Source organism: Pomacea canaliculata, linkage group LG4, assembly GCF_003073045.1.
Source record: "Pomacea canaliculata isolate SZHN2017 linkage group LG4, ASM307304v1, whole genome shotgun sequence".
Classification (NCBI taxonomy): domain Eukaryota; kingdom Metazoa; phylum Mollusca; class Gastropoda; order Architaenioglossa; family Ampullariidae; genus Pomacea; species Pomacea canaliculata.
The window spans coordinates 889,853-910,547 of record NC_037593.1 but is presented as its reverse complement, the minus strand read 5'-3'; the positions used below and the strand labels follow the sequence as shown (position 1 = coordinate 910,547).

Here is a 20,695-nt window from a genome sequence, read left to right as displayed (position 1 = left end):
TTTAAAACGCTATTACAAGAAAAATCACTGTGATATTTTAAGAGTCTAAAATATATATATTTATAGATCATCAGAAGTTCGCAAGTAAAGCACCTAGCTTAGGCTAACTGCATCTTGTGAACACTCAGTGGTTGTGTGTAGGCGACGACAATGATAACGCTAGCACAGCTGATGATTTTTGTTGGATTCCTGATAATTGTTCTAGCACTCGTGAAACTTTTTGTTCTTATCCGGGGAAATGAACCGTCGCTTGCGCAGTTTCCAACTAAATATCCTGACGATAAAAACAAGGTTTGTAACAAGCTCGATCATACATGCTGTCGACTGGCAGTGCTCGACAGTTACATATGCACTCACACTTGTCGTTAGAACGGGAATCTAAAAAGTACACTTATTTAAAACTGTTGCATCTGTCTCAAAAGAGACGGGGTAATAAATCTGTAAAAAAAATTTGCTGATAATCATCTATGATAAATTGTTGTTATTCATCGTAACTGATTCACGTAAGGCAAGATGGATTTGATCAAGGTACAACTCGGTACAAAAGCTTGTGACTCTGATTTTTTTTTTTTTAATGGCTAGAAGATGCCAGAATCTTTAAATATTGCGTTATGACTTTCAAACATAATCTAAAGCCTGAAAACTAAAGAAGTGCAATATGTACACAGACCCATAAAGCTTCAAGTGTTTCGTAAAAGCTATTATAATGCATGGAACAAATGCTTATGATTGACGCAAATAGTATTTATTTTCTTTTACAGTCAAATCTCGCTACTATGCCACTCTCGGTATTATACCACTTTTGCTCGGTCCCGACTATAAATTCAATGCAAAATAAATTTACTATGCCACCACCTACTCTCGCTACTATGCCACTATTATTTGATTGTTAAAAGGCACGAGTTGTGAAATTCCGCGCAGTGCTCGATTATTACATGTATATGATAGTGTGGGACATTGCAGTTAGGTGGGATGGAACACAGCACACACACAGGGAGGGTGGAGGCTGGCGATGGGAGGGTGGTCGCTGGCCGGGTGACAGCCCGTGACAGAGGGAGAGCGGGAGGGGGTCGACTAGTGACAGGATGCAGGTGCTCAGATGTGGTTGGGAGGGGTGGATGAAGAAGAGGCGAGGGGGAGAATGAGAGGAGACAGCTAGTGCCAGCAGACGATTCTTGAGAGCTTTGGACTGACGGGTAACTTGACCAAATAAAGCCGTTTTTACGAACCCTCGGTATTATGCCACTCTTGCTACTATGCCACTTTTGCTCGGTCCTGGTAGGTGGCATAGTAGCGAGATTTGACTGTATCTTCTTAAATAATTGACCCCAGACCTGTGCATACTTAATAGGATATGTCATCTACCTTGTTACAAACAAATGATTTCTTTTTAGGGCAAAGTTGTGGATTATTATGATGCTGCCATTGTGGGGGCTGGGCCTGCAGGTGCCACTTGTGCCTATTACTTAAGTTAGTAGTGTTTTGTTGTCCTCATCTATGTAATAAAGATAATACGTTTTTACTCACTCTTCATGTTCTTATTTTATGTTAAGAATGAATAATTGATTATCAATATTATTTCACATACAGTAAACCTTTTCACACTTGAGCTCATGCTGCCCAAGTTATGTCGTCTGATTGCAGTAATGATTCTGCATCATCCATCATCTTACTAATAAAAAATAGCTAGAAGTGTCTAATGTATCATAGTTGATGACTTTGCTTTGAAAGATCTGACATTAAAGACAGAGATTTTATTTGTCATGGCTCAAGACAAGGAAGTAGAGAATGTAAGAGGAGCTGATGCACAGATGAATAGAAATAGAAGCACTTTCATCTATGACAAGAAATTTAATCAGAGATCATTCCCCTACCTCTTTAACCCTCTAGAGTTGGAATATTCAGTTAAGTAATGGTAGACCTGTATATTAAATTTACTTACTAAGCGCATTAACACAAGCTTATCGTTATCAAAGACCTTTAAGTAGTGATTGCCTTGACTGCATTGTTGATAATAAATTTTAGATAACACATTTTCATTAAATAGGCTATGTATGTAGTTCACTACAACAGGATTAGGATATGATGTTATATGTACTTTGCCCTTTGATACCTTTGTAATAAACAGATATAGGCAGTTGACACTTTCATCATGCACTAACTCACATCTACTTAGTACACTCACATTAGATTTTAGTGATATCAGGGATTTTGACACACATTTGAGGTTTTGTACAATTCACTATTCTGATTTCAAATATGAACAATATTTTGCTCTGTGATAAGCAGAACACCTCCCTATTGCCACAAGAAATGTTCTTCAGTCAGAATGTTGATTTGCTATTTTGACTTGAAATGTTTTGTACTTAAAATCATTATTTTCTGCATGATCTATTTTTTTTAAATTTCATGAATGGATGCTCATTTGTTGTCATTATTTTTTCATGACATTTAATGCTCAGCGCATTAGCCAGAAAATTAATAATAAGTTGGTGGAGGCGTATTGACAACAAGTTGAGAAGGGCTATCAGGGAAACTCTATGAACAATACAGAAGAAATCATGGCAATATGTTTTTTTGATGGATGATAAGAAATGACACTTGTGAGAAAGAAAAGCGGAGACTAGAGGTGTTTAGTTTATTCCTTGTTACTCCTCGAGGAGCATAGGGCTGCAACAACATCTCACCAGTGGAGCTGGTGCGGTGCCATTTAACACTGGAATGAGGCACAGGTTTTGCTATTGATGAGAGCATTCACAGTGCAATTGAAGAAAGGGAAATTACAAAGATCATGGCAGTTGGAGCCGACAGCACATCTGTGAACACTGGGCACTGCGGTGGAACAATACATCTGTTAGAGCTTCACACTGGTCACCTTTTGCAGGGATTCACTTGCTCTTTACACTTGAATGAGCTTCCATTCCACCAGAACTTCAGCAGCTTGTCACTCATTAGTCAGATACCTTGCTACTTCCAGGGAGTTGAATGATGTGTTAGGACAAATGAGTGAGGGGCATCACAATCAGTCTATTGGATGGATGCGAGGGTTGGTTACATTCGAGCTGTCATCAAGTCAAGAGACGTTATGTCGTCATTTCACACTAAGCAAGATTTTCATTTATCATGTGACTAGAAATGAAAATTGGTGCCTGAACTGTTTATAATTATTGTCTGATAGAACAAATGTTATCAGAAACTGATCTTTTCTTGCAGTTATTAAATATATAACTTTTGACAAAAAAGGAAAATTTCAAAAAAAAAACCATATGATTTTTGCATTTTTGGGGCAGAAAAAAGGAGGTGTTTTGCTCAGTGCAGATTTCTTTGCTTTGCATTTTTGAACTCAGTATAGCTGGTTGTACAAAACCTCAAATGTGCTTGTTGATCTGCTATAATTAGATGTCACTATACCCTAGTGCGAGCGGCCCGGTGGCGCAATGGTTAGCGCTGTTAGCGCCTGTCACCAATACAGTGAAGGTTGGCTGCCCTGAGTTCATTTCTCGTCTAGGGCATGCTGTTCTTTTTCTGCACGTGGCATCTGTTTACAGGGCTGAAAAAGGAGGAGGGTTGGGCGTGTTTTGGTAGCAAGGATTTGTTTTACAGTTAAGACTGTAGTCGATGGCCTATGCCCCAGGAGGGGCGAAGGGCCTAAAAAAAAAAAAAATACCCTAATGCACATGCTTGAGCATAGACATGTATGGCATCAATGTACATGTGTATATAAATGTACACATTTATTATTATATATGTGTGTATATAAATATACATTGTATCTTCTTATGGGATTGTTATTTACTGTTGCCAGTCTCTTGCTTTGGACTTTGCTGCAGGTAAGGCAGGATGGAAGGTGTTGCTGCTGGAGAAGAAAAAGTTTCCAAGGGACAAGTACTGTGGAGATGCAGTGTGCAAGACTGGCATTGAAATTTTGATCGAAATGGGCATCTATGACTCACTAATCACACAGAACAAAGCTCATGTAGTAAGAAGATAAATAATTTATGTTACAGTGTGGTATGGTGTCAGTTAAGACAGCTGTTCAGCTAGTATGAAATATTTTAATGTGGCTGGTTCTGCTGATGCTGTATCTTCTATCACACTTTCAGTCTGACAGTGGTGGAATGGTGAGTCCCGCAGGCCTGTCTTTCATTGGCCGCAGCAAAGAGGGATTAGGTGGTGTACCTGCAGCCATTGCCATCAAACGCACTCACCTGGACGAGGCTATTGCAAAAGCTGCAAAAAGGTTAGCTTTGTTATTGGATGCTCTGTGTGATGTCTATAATCATTTTAATTTTGAAAAAACCTAATGGATGACTTTTTTTTAAAATAGTATTCCTGCTGGTGTTTTTAAATGATAATGGATATTGCAATGACTGAAGCTTAAGCCACAGCATCAGGAATTGTTATTTAAACTTTCTTACAAGCATCATCATAATTTTTCAGCTACTTGTTGAAGCAGAACTTTTTATCAAAGATTCCATGCAATGGACTCCATGTTGATCTCATCTGTACTGATTGCATTCATTTTTTTTATACGAGTGACTTCTCTACAGCAGAATGCAGTGGTTTCTTTGAGACCATGATTGTTGTTATGTATGCTTTTGTTTTTTGTGGGGCGCTTTGAGCCTACCTTTGATGGTGGGTAAAGTGCTCTCTCAATGAACTTTATATTTGGCTGTGCATTGTCTCTGCGTGTTTCTGTGTATATGTTCTGTGCTCACGAAGGTGCATTTGATGCCAGTCCTTAATAGGTGTGCTATGTTTCGGCAAAACACTTTTAGTCCTGCTGAGGCTGGAGAAAGCCACTATATAAATGTCATTATTATTATTATTATCTTGTTTCCGCTAGATTATCTTTTGTATTAAGAATTTTTTATATATATATAGAAATGTGTGAACTTTCACTCTCAAAGGAATAGTTCACCTTGTGACGAGTAATATTTGGATGACCTACTGCATATACTAACAGGATAGGTGCAGACTTAAGAGAAGAAGCTCCAGTCAAAGATGCTAAACTTGACAAAGAGGCTGGCTTATGGACAATTTCCATTGAAGATGATGAGAGAACTTTCAGATCAAGGGTAAACTGTTTGATCAAAGTTTAAAACTACAAAGGCTATATTTGTGTAAAGTCAAGCATTGCAACAAGAAACTGGTAAGAGTGCTTTAAAGTTTGTTTTTTTTATGGTATATTATTTGCCCTTTTTTTTTGCAATTTTGAAAACATGCTTTAGAAAGAAAATGGGGGGTTTGTTTTGCTTATTTTTTCTACAGCCTTTTTTTTAAAGATGTTGTTTAAGCTCATTCTATTTAAAGAAATACTGATTGAAATTGTGCTAAAAATTTCAATATTTTTATTTGTATTGCAGGTCTTGGTGTGTGCAGATGGTGCACCTTCTAAGTTAGCTACAGAACTTGGACTTGTAACAAGGCCACCAGACAGCACTTGCTCCAGAGCCTTTGTTGAGGGAGGGACTCACCGTTTTAATGCTGACGGTGTAGTATTCTACAACAAAGAGATGCTACCAGGTAACTGGTTATGACCGTATAAAAATATCCAGATAATTGAAAAAAATGGCTTAAAAAATGTAATATAGTCGACATCCATTTTGACTTCAAATAAACCATTTTAAAAAGAGGCCTAACTCTTTCAAATAGTAGAAAAATGGGGGTTTGTCCCTTCATAGTTTTGCTGTGCCAGGTTACAATGTTGTAATTCAAGCAACTTATGATCTGATACTTTTAGGCTATTCTGCACTGTTCCGACACCCCAATGATGAGCTCAACTTTTGTTGCTACATCATCCCTGGCAATCCAAAAGTACGAAGTGAAGACCTTGCCTATTGGCACAACTATCTTTTGGAAAAGGACCCTGCCATCACCAAGGCTCTAGGGGACAGATACAAGATTGAACGCATGAAAGCAGGTTAGTAGGGGCAGCATAACTGTTGCAGGGCATGGGGTTGGCAGTAGCTGGTTGAACTCACTTCGTATGGATTAAAAGCAAACCATATTCATCACTTTGGTGAAATGCAAGATGGTAACTGCATGGAACAGAGAAATTCTGTCATGAAGGTAGGTTATGAGAAAGAAATAAAATATAATTATTTACACAACATATACAAATATAAAGTGCCAAACAAATAAAACATTTTATTAGCAGATACATTAGACTTCGAATATTATTATTTTCTTGACATTTTCGGCCGTTTGAGTACAAATTCATGTCAAATTGAGTAACTGGCAATGACTCGTTGCCTTCTTTCAGATATAAAAAAATATTGATTGACAAGTTTAGCTCTCTAAGGGAATTAATTCATAATAGAAGAATTCCTGAATAAAATAATAATAATAAAGCGAACTTACGTAGCACCATATTCCAAGTCTATAGGCAAGCTCATGGCACTTTACAAAGAACATCTGATAAGTTAATGGAATGACAGGGCTGTTGTTCTGAAGATGACATCCTGTTCTTAGATCAAGATGTCAATGGGTCAGTTTAGATTTACAGACCATACAATCATTTGTCAGATGCAGAATTAATTGATGAATAATCATGGACGTGGCTAAAGTCATCAGGAGATTACAGGTACCCACATGATCACGTCACCAGAGAGAATCTGGATTAAAATGTTGAAACATACGCTGTTTAGTGGTGATGTAAGTTCCATTGTCATGTGAGGACAGATGAAGAAACTGTCAAATACTGAAGGTACCAACAGTTTCTTCTCTTATTCATTTACGTGCGGCATGACATGTTTAGTGACACTGCCCTGTTTGCATTACAGTGTGCAGAACAGGAACTGGCTGTGAAGATGTTTGAAATTGCAGATGTGAAATGATAGGAAAGAGCTAATATACATTCAGAGAAACCATTTTCATGTTATAAACGTTTTGCTACTTGGCATTAAGCATCCAGCTAGTGCTCTGCAAAATGTGCACCTAGCCATACTAGCGATACTGTACACCTAGCCATACTAGTGAGAATGCTGCCATTGACCAGCAGTTTTTACCTTGATGCTGCTATGGATGTGAACTCTTATTTTCAGACATACCTCAGCAAGCTTTGCTAACCCTATCAACCTTGAACTTGTTTGAAGATTTTTGTCTTCATTATCTTATGCTTTTGATAAAGAATGGGGTACTAAAGGGACATGAAAGCACTCTAAATAAAACCATTTGGGTAGCACAAGCAAGCATTGATATGGAAAGAAAGAATGTAACCAATTCTTTTGGAAGTCCCAGATTTTATGATCTTGAACAGGTTACCTCCACAAGAGACCTGTAGCACAAAAAGTACAAGAAAGCAATGACTTTTTACAACTTCATAGTCCAGTTAACTTTTCCTCTGAACCCCTTGTCTGTACTGCGTTTTACAAATTACTATTATTAGACAAAGGCTGGGTGGGACTAACTGCATATTCAAGAAATTTTGATCGTGTTCTTATATAATACAGCCAGCCTTCGACTTGGTGGTGAGAAGCAGTCATCAGGGGATCATGTTCTTGTTGTGGGAGATGCTGCAGGCATGATTGACCCTCTCACAGGGGAGGGAATCCACCATGCGATGGAAGGTGGGAAGATTGCAGCAGAGTTTCTGGGAGAAGCATTTATGCAGGGGAATTATGATTCAGAAGCAATGCGCATTTATCATGGAAGATGGATGAAGCGTTTTGGTTACGACTTTAAATGGTAAATGAATACATGAGTACCCCTCCTTTACTGTGTATATTCGTCTTCCCCCAGCTATGCTGATCAAGTGCTAAAAACTCTTCCCTTTTTGGTGCCTTACTGACAATCACTCCTGCGTAATAAGTCAGTGAAGTCTTTTTGTTAATGTGCAACGACTCCGTGCTGTTGGCAAGTCAGAAGTGCTTTTTGGTACTCTGTTTATCTCTCCCCATCCTCCCCAGATCCACTCACATTTCTGCACTCGTCAGAGACCTCATTTCCTTAGAATGTTTAAGTATCACTTGATCTCAAAATGCAATACCTACATTTATCATTAGACTGCTCTTTAGCTACATGCTCATTTAAAGGAAGTATACAAGTTTAATAAAGCAGTGCAAGAGAACAGTAACCTAAAGCAACACTGGATATTTTATAAAAGAAACAATTTAGGACTGTAATCTTATTTGTATTTTTATGATGTTCTTGCCCACAGGTTTTTTTTGTCAATTTGTGTGTAGGTCGATGATGTTCTGTCAGCTACTATACAGATTTCCAATTTTAGTGGATGCTGCCACTGCAGCAGTGCAGCGAAAAGGAGAAAAATTTCTTCTGAAATGGGCCGACATTATGACAGGTAGTAACAATCTTTTACCCTTTCAAATCATGAAACCATTTGAGTGACAGCATCTTTGAATTTGTTTCTGTGTGTAAGTGGTGTAATTTATGGTTAACACTTTTAATGCACGTTCACAGTGCTTTATGTATTTGACATGCAGGTCGGGTGCCCAAGATTACTCTGCTTTTTCCGGAGTACAGTCTTGTTATTACATATGAGCTTCTGCTAATCATCATCAAACGTCTGTTTGGATGGAGGCAACACTCCCCAGCTGCACAAAAGAATGAATAATTTAATGAAATCCAAGATAAACTGCCAGGGACTTTACTGTAACCCTGTCCACGAGCATGGCTAACGCGTCGGGCACAAACGGCTATTTCTGCTGTAAAAGTAAACATATCAGCTGTATGTGAACATGGATGAATGGTTGTTGGTTAAGTCAGTTTACTTTTGTATTTCAAGTCTGTAAAGCACTTTGAGCAAATGATGGAAAATTGCTATATCATTATTATGAGCTACAAAATCAGCACCATCTGCCACACTATGTGCTACCAACACTTGTGTGCATTTGTTTTGGGCTTGATTACTTCAACTCCTTGCTGGCAGGCTGCCCCTAGTACCCTCCAGAAAGTACAGAGCTCCGCTGCACGTCTTGTGCTTAGAACCAGGAAGCGGGTCCATGCCACCCCTCTCCTGTTTTCTACACTGGCTCGCATCCAGTACAGTCTCTCCTCTTCGTTTTGTCCACTGGTTACCGTGCATTTCATAGAACTGTCCATTGTTGTGTTATAATTTCTTTGCAGGCTCCTGCCCTATTTTTCTGAACTTCCCTTATATTCCAACCAGACAACTCCCTTTTGCATCTGATGATTGTCTCCTATTTCTATGACCAGAAAAAGTCACAGGATTTTTTTAGTCACTGTGCAGCAAAACAATGAAACTCTTTTCCCTTCCATATCTGCCACCTATCCGCAAAATCTTTTAAATGTGCAATGAAAAACGCACCTCTATCTTGATCATCTTCAAACTCCCTTGCTTGCAGAATTACCGTACTGTCAGTCCTTGTTACCATTTTCCGCTTTTCATTTTTTGTTCTTCATGTCTTTTATTAGTCATCAGTGCTGATGTTTATACTTCCAAGCAAGTTCCTCATGAGTGTATGTATTATATAAATCACACTATTTTTTAGTAATAATTTTCTGACAATTCAAATGTTTAAATCATGAAATTTGTTTTGAGACTGCCTTGTGAAACTGCATTAGTCACATGTACTTACTATAACACCAAAGATCATTTTCCTAATTAAGTTTTCAAAATAAAAATATGAGGTGACAAGAAGTCTTTTTGAATGATTATCTGCATTTTTATTGTATATAACACTGAAGTAATAAATGTTACAAAACAGCAAACAAAAACAGCTTTTTTAAAAAAAAAGTTTACTTTGTAAATATTTAGAACAAAAGCTGAGAATGACTGCGAATCACATTTAAAAAAAAAAAAAAAGAAGGAAAAAGCATGGGGTGGATGAACGGTGAAATTGTTCTTGAGAGAAGTGAAGAGAGAATGAGAGTGCTGAAGCAAACACTACAGCTGGCTTGGATGTCCTGGCTGCTTGTTAATCTCCTTTTAATGAGGACATGCCTGCTCGCATGATCTCATCCACCAACAGTAGATTGGATGCTATAACAGTACTGAAACAAAACCACATACAGATCCATTCATTAATATGTTACACTAGCGATGTAAAGAGAGGTGCACAGTTTGTAGAATGTAAGGAATACAACCCCTTTCCAAATGTGGTCAGAAAACTATTCACTAACCATATCAAGTATTTATTACTGTACATATCAATACTAACATGCAGCATTTAATAAACATTACAGGGAAGTAAATAGCCAATTTGCTAGAACACTGGCAAAGGAAGCCCGCATACAGTGAGGTGCAGTGCATGTCCCTCAGTTGACCTAACAGTTGACTCATTAAAAAATGATGAAGGTACAGCAGCGAGAGACAAAAAAATTTTAGGTGTTGTCTCTGTCTCATCATCTACCACATTGATCGAAACATTACAGGACAATCTTGTAATACACATAATAAAAGTCATCTGGGTAGGACAGGCATACCTCGAGTGAAGCAGCTGGCGTTTGACACGGTAATTGTCTAAAATGCCAACATCCACAGGAATCAGAACCTCGCCTGCAAAATGAAGAAAGGAGAAGTAGCGCTGAATCTTAATACTTATGTAACAACAGGATATTATTCTGATCTCTCACATGAAAGAATAATTTTGGTCTATGCTGCTCTTGATGGCAATGGAAAAGGAAATCCTGTCTGAAAAAAGTAACAAAAGAAGGGGCGAGAGAAAGAAAGATACCTGTTTTGATGTCGAGACCAACAGCTGGCTGTGGTCCCATGTATTCTTGCTGCAGTTTCACGATGGCTTCTTGGGGATCAAGACCAGAGTTCTGTGCTAACACCTTTACTATAATGAGAAGTGCCTCAGCAAATGCCTGCACACCTATGGGGAATAATAAGATGTTATCAGCAGCTTGCATTAATAGATTTAAAATAATATATACAGCTGTTTGCCTTTTTAAATAAAATATCCTAAAGAATAATGTGGTATGCTGAATTTTCATTACAAAATCAACATTGTTCTGAGGTCACCAAAACAGCAAAGCACTGAAAAACTTATGAATCAGCTAATGCTTTGATGAAATGCATCAAACTCTTTGCACATCAGGTATCCACTTCAAATCCCTTTATTTCCGTTACACGAAACCTACCAAGCCGGGCACGTCCTTTTACTTTGTCCTTGAACTTCATCAATTCTTGATAGGCAGCAATCTCAAAGGCCCCTGCTCCAGGAAGAACACAGCCTGCAATATGAAAAACATTCTGATCCATTCGCAAATAAAAAATGTGAACATTAGCAACCAGTCTCTAAGCCACATATCTAGTTACCATTTATTACAGTCAATTTCTTACCATCTTCACCAGCGTTTTTGACAGCACGCAGTCCGTCACGAATGGCATCTTTAATTTGTGTGATAGTGTGTGAGTTAGGACCCTTGATCAAGATGGTGACAGACCGGGGATTTTTGCACTCTTCAATAAAGGTGTACTTGTTTTCACCCTGAAAAACACACCAGCTACATGACACATATATCCATGTTGCAGTGTGTGCAGCTGAGCAAACTTTATAAAGGCACTCTCACGGCATAAAATCACGTGCACCAGAAGATAGTATATTTGATGTTCTTATCACTTTATATATTTATGCACTAGTTCCAAAAAGCTTACATCGACCTGGCAATACACTACTCTGCATGACATCAATGCACTTACCAGGACACTTTCATACACCAGACCAGCTTCTCCTAGTGTATCAGGTGTCAGATCATCAACAGAGTTGACTGCCATTCCTCCACAAGCCAGTGTGAGTCTGTTCAAAAATGAACCTTTAACTAAATGAACATAGTATATTCTTACACTGCATGTTAATGTTTTTGTAACTTGGGAGGTGTACAGTATTCCCTCGCTACTTCGCGGTTCATCCATCGCGGATTCACTACTTCGCGTTTTTTTGTTTGTTTTTTTTTAGTGAAGTATCCATCGATACTTCCGTGCTGGGAATTATCGTTCTACAAAATACCATAGATATTTCAACAGGAAAAAGACGAAAAATTTAGCTATTTTAGTATTTCTATTAAAATATCATGGTAATTTTGTAGTCAGACGAAAGAAATAATTGTGTATGAGAAATCCATTGCTATGCGTAAGTGACGAGCCATGATTGGTATCTCCCATCTCGCAGCCAGTTCGCATCAGGTGTTTGGTGTAAAAATTTGTGATGAGTACAGTTATAATTTTTTTACAAGTGTTATTGTACTGTATTAATATAATGATTAATATATTACTTTACACTAACATGATACTGTTTTACATGTATATATTATTATTGCATGTATGTCCCTAATTTGTGGAAATTCGTTTATCGCGGCTGGTCTTGGAACCCCCGCAATAAACGAGGGAACACTGTATACTCAAATTCACAACCAAGAAGTAACCTCCAACAGGGAGCAGACATTTCTACAGTACAATATCAAGATTAGGGTATTCATGATATCTTAATTGCATATACATGTATTGAGTTTGTACCTCACCTTTCCATGTTACGTCTCTTAGCACGACGCAGGGCTACAATACCCTCCTTGGCAAACATATCAAGTGAAAAGGGATCGATTCCCTTCTGGTTGATGACAACAAAGTTCTTGTCTGTTCCATCACACACTTGCTTTTTCAGTGCTATAATCTTGCGTACCCGCTCGTCAATGAATGCTCTTTCTGCTGCAACCAGCTTCTCACGTTCCTCAGCACTCTTATAGAAGAAACCTGAATTGACCTCACTAAAACACAAAATCGTTAACAATATAAAAGGAAATAGCAAACCATTATCAGTAAAAAAAAATGTGTGTAATATTTAATGACAAAATGTGCTTTAAAGCTGCATTTATTACGTATTAGTACCAAAAAGTTTAACATGATAATTTATCAAACTGAATCATTTGTTTAATTAACAATCTGCATAATGTGAGTTTTTTATGCATCTTTGCCTATCCGCAACCACTATCTCTGTAGATCGGCCAGTTATATGCCCTTATCTTTCTTGTTGCATCCTCAAGAATCATGACAGTCTTAGTTCTTGTTACCTGATCCCTCTTTGCATTTTCTATATTTGTCTTTTATTAATCATTATTACTGTTGTTCATCCTTCCATTCCTTCATATGTTGTCCATGTCTCATTCTTGTCTGAAGCATCAAGAGTACACTCCTTACCAGCATCAATGTACACTATACAAATCATGTGTTTTATTATTAATCATTTCCACGCAGCCCGTTACATTTCCTCTTCATCTTTAAGGCTTCTTCACTGTGACTAAGTGACTACTGGTGTCACCATCAAGCCAATTTTCTTATCACATGCCTGGTTTACTGCAATAGTCTCTTTGGTGCCACATCCTTCAACAAATGTTGCTTCCTGTCTCATGTTTTGGGCTTATAAGATGGATCACGTCACTCCCCATCCCTCCAACCCATGCTTACTTCACTGGCTGCTTATCACCAACCTTACTGTATGGACTGTCACTGACTGCCTCACTTACCGTATGTACTGTCTTTGCGGTAAATGTCTCCATTACTGTGCTCCTGATTACCTTTCTTCCAGCCCAACCAATCGGACCCCCACCACCACCACCATCCCCATTTAGTTCAGCAGCTGATACATTGACTCCACACTCCCCATACTATGCTCTGCTGGTCAGAATATGGTCTCTGTTTGCAACAACCCTTCATATGCAGATTCAACAGCCATTTCTTTGCATATATATCTTCATCATGTACTTTTTAACAACCTAACATTCTCATCATCATCATACTTACGTTTTTTCATATTCCAAAGAGACATTGCATGTCAGAATGTAAGCATTCTCGACACGCTTCTTCATATCTGGATGGCGCGCTCCATGGTCAAGCACTAGACCACGCACAAGCCTGCAATCAATCATTCTGTTTCTCTGATAGGCTTTAAGAGTAAAATTATTTTAAACTGACAAAGCTGAGTTTAGAACCAAATACAACATTCAAACTTCAGACCATTAACTTGGATTCATGAACAAGCCTTTGAACACTGGAATTCTCAACAGCATTCTGGAAAGAAAATGCAGTCATAGCTGCTAGGATGCCAGAAACCTTTATATGTGACAAGCCACATCCCCCAAGGCTCTTACGCTGTAGCTTTTGTGGGCATTAATGTCAAGTGTAAAAGATGGTCAGTTCAAAAAAAAAAAAAATTGCTTTTTTCTTTTTCACATTCACAACTATAGTATATTCTACTAAACTGTCAGCCAATCAGCAATGCCTGTCACCTTCAAAAGCAGACACCCACATCCCCTTTTATCCTTAGGAGTGTGAGTATGCTCTTTATAAATTCTGCATTATTATTATTTATAAGCTGCTTGTTGTTGCACCCAAACTGAGGCCCCTTGTCAAATTCTGCTGTTTCTTCGTCCCAGTCACGATGAGATGCAAACTGCTGACAACTTACGCGGTGTCCATCTCTGTCTTATGCTGCATCTCCATTAGCTCCACCATGTGCAGGTCCACTGGCTCTTTAGGACGCAGCACAGCCAGGACAGCGTCCACAACATGCTGAAACCCAAATACAAAATCTTAATCTCTTCTCATGTCTTTAGACAGTTTACAATTCTTCTCTAATGACCTATTTTTCTTTCTTACCCAGCCCTGTGCTCAACACATCTAAGTGCAATCCACACGTAAAAATACATCATGGAAAGTTCAAATAATTAGATATAGGAGAAATCCTTGACCCCTTAAGGCTTAAGGTATTATTCTGCCATGAATTACTTCAAGAATTCGATTGTATTTTATTGCATTTGAAAGAATCTAACGTGAACTTTACCTCTGTCAATAGGTCTGCCAGATCTTGGTGTACTTTGGTACGCAAAGAAGTGCGAGCCACCTGAATGAGGATGTCACGGTCTATTTCACGTTTCACCTTAACCTCTTCAAGAACCTTAAAAAAAAAAAAAAAAAAAAAAAAACCCAGCATTTTCAATAATAGAAAATACAAGCAAAAGATCAATTTTATTGCCATGTCATTATTTCGTGGTATGTTCTACTTTGATAAAAACAAAATGGTTTTTTCATAATAAACTTCATTTGTTCACTAATATCAAATATATTTGTCAAATATTGACCGTCTGGGAGACTGAATAATAAAACTTTATAACTATCTTGTTGGCCAAATTAGCTAAATGTTCAAAGGGATACAAATCACTGTCCATAAATTATCAGCCAGACACTTGTACATTTCCCACAGTTACAAGCACTAAAGGTCAGACAAGGAAGCATTTCTAATAGCAAGTTTTTTAATCTTGAACCTTATAACTTTCACTCCAACACAGCTAACATTAATCCACACAACATAAATCAAATAATGAAAACAGAAATATATCAGTACTATCAAAACATATTTTGATTTTATTTCTTATGTATAATGTACACAATTTAGTGTTTAAAAAACATGTAATCATGTACCTTGTGAGATACATGTTGTAGCAGACACCTCCCCACAACCACACATTCATGCCCACTCACGCATATGCACATGTTATGCACACCTATAATCTCATTTAATTTAAAACGTTACATATTCAGAGTCAATACAGATCACAGCTTCAAAAGTGAATAGACACTGAGGTGCCCAATAGAAAGGTGCCTTGTAACTTGCAAATTTGAGTCTACATGGATGAGTCATATCACATGCCCACATCTCTGATCATTCAGCCTAAACACAACATGCATTTATCCTTTTTTAAAATGATCTCATGCATTTTTTTTAAGGATCTGCTCACTATCACCCAAAAGGCATGAGTGGCAGACCCTGTCAGATGCCATGTCTATCAACGTGCTCCCCCCAATGACAGGTACTAGTCAAGGGCCATAGCAGTAGATTTCTTTATATATTAAATGAAAATAATAATAATAAATGCGAAATTTGTAAAGCGCATACTCACACTCCTAAGGAGCATGGCCTTAGTGCTTAAGAACAAGAAAAGACGTACAAAAAAAAGAAGAAGAAGAAAAAAAGGACAAAACATCTTAAAATAATAAAACTAGATGTAATCATTCAATTTTTCTTGTACAATAGAACTAACCTCTAAAGCCTTGTCTCTGGCCAATTCAAATCCCTCAGTGATAAGACGTGGATGAAGACCCTGCAGAAACCATTAAATCACATCTGGTGTGTACTAGTTAACAATCACTTATTACATTAAAGCATTAAGGAGAGAGAGCTTAATACAGGTAGTCCTCGGGTTACGACGGTCTCGAGTTACGTCGTTTCGTGGTTACGACGCTCATTCCGACTTACGAGGTCAGTGCATCATAGAAAAGGAAGGCCATCACCATGGAGGTGAAAGTGGATATCTGAGGCAATCTGAGAAGGGGGAAACAGCAACAGAAATTGTCAGGTCATTAGGACTTAGTCGTTCGACTGTCGCTACGATTACCAAGGATAAAGATCGCATCCTTGAACACGTGACAGGATCTGCTCCTAGGAAAGCGAGTGATAACAAAGCGTACTGTACTGCACAATATCTTACTGTACTTATATTTATTGATGATTATGTAGGCTACTGTGTTAGGATACGTGTTTGGATAGGCCAAGTGTTTGCAGTACTGTACTGTTATTATGGTTCAGTACTGTATGACCGTATGATCCGACTTACGTCGAAATTCGGTTTACGACGCCGCGTTAAGAACGGATCCCCGTCGTAAGTCGAGGACTACCTGTAATCTCAAATCAAATTTGTTTCAGCCTCACGTTCCTGCTGGAAACTTCAGCAAGAACAAGTGTTAATGTCTCCTGCTTAATAAAGATCAATATCAAAAGCATGTTATTTACTTAAAATAAATTCTGAAGAACAAGTACAAGAAACTGTAATGCAAGCATGAAAATGTTCCATAAGATGCAAATAAAAATTATAGGACCTCCATGTCAGTGACAGTCAAGCAAGCTATTTTTAGACTTGAGTACCTGAGGCAAGAAAAGAAACAAGAGCTTTTCATCTTTTAAAAGTTTTGTTTTACACTAAGACAAGACTCAGCTTCACGGGGTTTCCCACCTCTGCAATGTACAGGTCAGCCTGCTTCAAAAGCTCTCCAATGATAAGAACATTTGAAGTTGTTCCATCACCAGTGATGTCATCTTGAGCTGTGGCAACACGTGCAATAAGTGATGCAGTTGGATGCTGGATTTGCTAGAATGATACCAAAATAATCTGTCAGGTATAATGTAGTACGATTAAAAGACCAATGTTTTGCCCTTAAACTTCCTTCCCATTCTACCTAATCTGCATAAAACAGAAGATGAATCAATTATAGCTATGCTCATATTAGCATGTGGAACTGTGAAACTTATCTAAAATATAAATGTTGGATGTTCTTGAAAATGGACTTCAGATAATGTACAAAGGACTTCCAAAGTGAAGACCAGCCAGGAAAATTTCTTCCATATGATTACTTATTCCTAAAATCACTCATACCCCCTCTTTTGTATAATTGTTTTTAATCAGATGGTGCTGAAGGTATCATTTATTACAAGATTTTTTTATTACAAAAAGAATCAGTCATGGTGCTGTCTCAAAGTATGACTAACTTAATTGCTTTAATCAGTTTGTTCATTGTCAGCGTACAGCTTTAGCCATAAATGTACAAGCTGTGTTGCGTAAAGAGGAATGCTTAATGTGTTATTTTGTTAGTTTTTGCTGTAGATCATAATACACATTACATGAATGCAGAAAAAAATCTCATGAAACATTAAGTATCTAAAATGTATTATGAGTGACAGTATTTGCAGAGATACAATCATATTCAATGAAAGTAAATCAAATATTGTTGCAATTCAACAAATCCATGTGTAGGTGTGCACCTTTCTTAGTAAATGGGGTATCTTATATTATAAATTACTGACAATTTGTTTTTCTGTACAAAAGAGTACAGAAGCATGGCAGCTTGTGTGAGCTATCCTCAAACTGTATTTTTAAACACAATCAAACCAGTTCTTTTGAAACTTAAATTTTGAGTAAAATGATTCAGAATGTTGGTATTTATTTTGTAATCTCAACTTTCTATTTTACTTGCACAAGTTTCCTATCATAAGTTAGTCGAAATCTAGAATGCAGATGAAAAGGTTACTGGTAAATTCGTATACTAAAACAATATCAACTTGCACTAGAGGCAGATTGACTCCTGCCATGACCAAAGTGTCTCAACACCTAAAAGGTAATCAACCCAAGCCTAAAAGGCGAATCGATCATAGATTCAATTCAATTCAATTTAACTTTATTATCTCACTAGGAGAAATTAAAAGACGTGGTAAAACAACTGGCTGATAATAAAACTTATAATAAAAACTTAATAACAACTTAATTCCACTCAAACTATCATCTCACACAAACACCTGCAGTCCATGTAAATACCCGACTAAATAAGAAACAACACTAAAACTATATTCCCAAAACCACACACCCACACCCTCACACTCACAAATCCTTCCAATACTTATTCAGTAAGACAACAGACTGGTGTATAAAACTATTCCGAGAACGGGCAGTGGAAGCTCTGGGAACAATAAATCGTCTCTTGGACGGAAGAAGGTTATAATATTGAGCTAAAACATGTGTACTATCTTTCACAATCGCTCTCGCTTTCCGTACTACTCGCCTCTCATACAACTCACTCAGACACTCCTGCTTCTCCCCAATCACCTTCCCACTCACACTCACAACTCTATTCCATACCAACATAAAAATCCAAATGACACTATTGCTAACAGAGCGATGTGTTGTTTGAGGATATTCAATCACCTCTTGCTAAGCAAAAGGTAAGCACATGGCCAGAAAACAAATCTCACAACTGCATAATATTATGATTTGCTGTTGAATAATTTTTTTCATAAAAAGCCTTTGTATTCTTTTGACAGTTTGTATTAACCCAGTCAATAATTGTTGGCAGATTTTTTCAAAAACATCAAACAGATGTAAATACTTAGGTCATCGATTATCTTTTTAGCCTAAGTCAATTTCACTTTCAGCATTGGGATGATCTGACCGGCAGGAGGTCAATACTGCTATGGTGATGTGGTCCTGAGATAAACTGACCAGCCCTCGATAGAATGGCCTACAACTCAAAATCTAAAAATATGTATGGACATACAAACAGCTACAGAACCTGCCCACAATGATAAACTTGATACGGGCTTACCATTTCATGCAGCAAAACATTGCCATCCTTTGTTAATTTGATGTCACCAGCACCTGAAACTAACCTGTCACCCCCACCACACAACACCAGCCGCACCACACAAACACATGTAATTCATTAAATTATTACAAACAATCGTGCTTCACAAACCTGGACTATCTATAAGAAAGGCAACAGAAAATAATTATCTTATATGAAATGCTTTATAGAAAGCAAATTGCCTTGAAGCATGAAAATACATTTTGTGTCGTAAATATTTGCCAAGTAACCATGTTAACGTATCAGGACATGAGAAATGTTTAAGTTGATGGTTTATACTGTCTTCCGCAAACCTCACATTCATTGGGTAAATCTATTTAAATGGAATGTTAATTTTATTTTGGTATCGTTATGCAAGCGACCAACACAGTAAAGCAAAGTTGTAACTAAGACCAAAATAGTGAGGAAGACCGGTTTCTTTTTACGCTTCTAGGCACCTCCGCTCTCAACATCCCAATCTTAATGAGACTATATGGAAATGCACGCAACTATGAATAATTTGTATAATGAAATAGAAACAACTTATCCTGTTATAAAGTAGAAAAGCTTGCATGCTATTCATTTATATCAAGTGACAGTGTCCGTCCTTAAACTTCTGATACCAGTGTTCCAGAACATTCATTACTGATGATGTGAACAGAAGGAAAAATAAGAACTTACATTTTCATGGTACCTTTGGGTCCAAGGTTAGTTCTGAGTACATCCTGGAGTCCTTTTGCCGCGCTTATATTCACAGCAAGAGCCTGAGCTGCTCGAGCAACTTCTGCTTTAGGGTTGAGAGTCTTGATCGCCGACATGTTTCAGAACGAGCGTGGTCGTCACGTGACCCGGCAAAGGCCCGACAACTCGCTGTGGTGCGAACAACCACAAGTATTATACAAAAATCTGGAGAACAAAACGATAATTACAGTTTTTGCATATAAGTTTACAGACACAAGTAAATGTTAGAATTACTTATGTCGAGCGTTTTGTCTATTAGAAATAATGAAGGGAATTAACTGTGTATCTGCATGCACGCGGTGACATAAAAATAGTTGAGTTCATTTTGTCTACAATAGTACATTTCACAGATCTACCTCTGATCGTATACATTCAGCAAAAAGTATTTATTTATGTACAGATACCTGTATTTATGTTTCTGTAAAGACGAGAGGCCCTTGAAATGTTTAGTGAAGAGCGAGGGGTGGGGGGAACAATTTTGTCGTCTGTTAAGTTCAAACTGGTTTTTATTTAGTGTTTAGGTGCAGAAAATTGTTCATTTTGTGTAAAAGTTGTCTATTTTTATAATTATTTGTCATCTTAATTGGATATATCTAACTTACAGAAATATGTATAGGTGATTATAAAATCGTCAATGGAAATTCTGGGGTAACGAAAGTGACTGCTGCATCTTAGCAGCTCAGTATATGTGTTGTTTAGTCAGAAAATTGTAAAGAAACAAATGTATATCACCTGTTTTATATAGGCAATATATAAAACATATTTATGTGTTTACTTGTGTTCAAACTATAGAGCTGGAGAAGG

At 37.6% G+C, this 20,695-nt stretch overlaps 2 protein-coding genes across 3 annotated transcripts; one reads left to right on the top strand and one right to left on the bottom strand.

The window, feature by feature from the left end:
* Window positions 1–13: 13 nt before the first annotated feature.
* LOC112561777 (conditioned medium factor receptor 1-like) lies at window positions 14–9,787 on the top strand. 2 transcript variants are annotated; one of them, XM_025234494.1, is made up of 10 exons: window positions 14–291; window positions 1,395–1,470; window positions 3,831–3,979; window positions 4,104–4,240; window positions 4,967–5,078; window positions 5,367–5,526; window positions 5,744–5,923; window positions 7,455–7,689; window positions 8,187–8,302; window positions 8,445–9,787. In XM_025234494.1, the coding sequence occupies exons 1-10, from the start codon at window positions 151–153 to the stop codon at window positions 8,573–8,575; spliced, it is 1,437 nt and encodes a 478-aa protein (XP_025090279.1). In that variant the 5' UTR covers window positions 14–150; the 3' UTR covers window positions 8,576–9,787. The 2 variants fall into 2 exon arrangements, with proteins under 2 accessions (XP_025090279.1, XP_025090280.1); XM_025234495.1 differs by lacking the exon at window positions 1,395–1,470 and having other exon boundaries at window positions 155–291.
* On the bottom strand, window positions 9,626–20,355 carry LOC112561776 (T-complex protein 1 subunit zeta-like). Its single transcript, XM_025234493.1, has 15 exons — window positions 20,296–20,355; window positions 19,832–20,056; window positions 19,133–19,196; window positions 16,993–17,127; window positions 16,024–16,083; window positions 14,766–14,879; window positions 14,391–14,494; window positions 13,727–13,837; window positions 12,451–12,693; window positions 11,633–11,729; window positions 11,273–11,420; window positions 11,071–11,163; window positions 10,659–10,802; window positions 10,408–10,480; window positions 9,626–9,975 (listed from the first exon to the last, which is right to left on the bottom strand). Exons 2-15 carry the CDS (start codon window positions 19,966–19,968, stop codon window positions 9,900–9,902), a joined length of 1,599 nt encoding a protein of 532 aa, XP_025090278.1. The 5' UTR covers window positions 19,969–20,056; window positions 20,296–20,355; the 3' UTR covers window positions 9,626–9,899.
* Window positions 20,356–20,695: the final 340 nt, after the last annotated feature.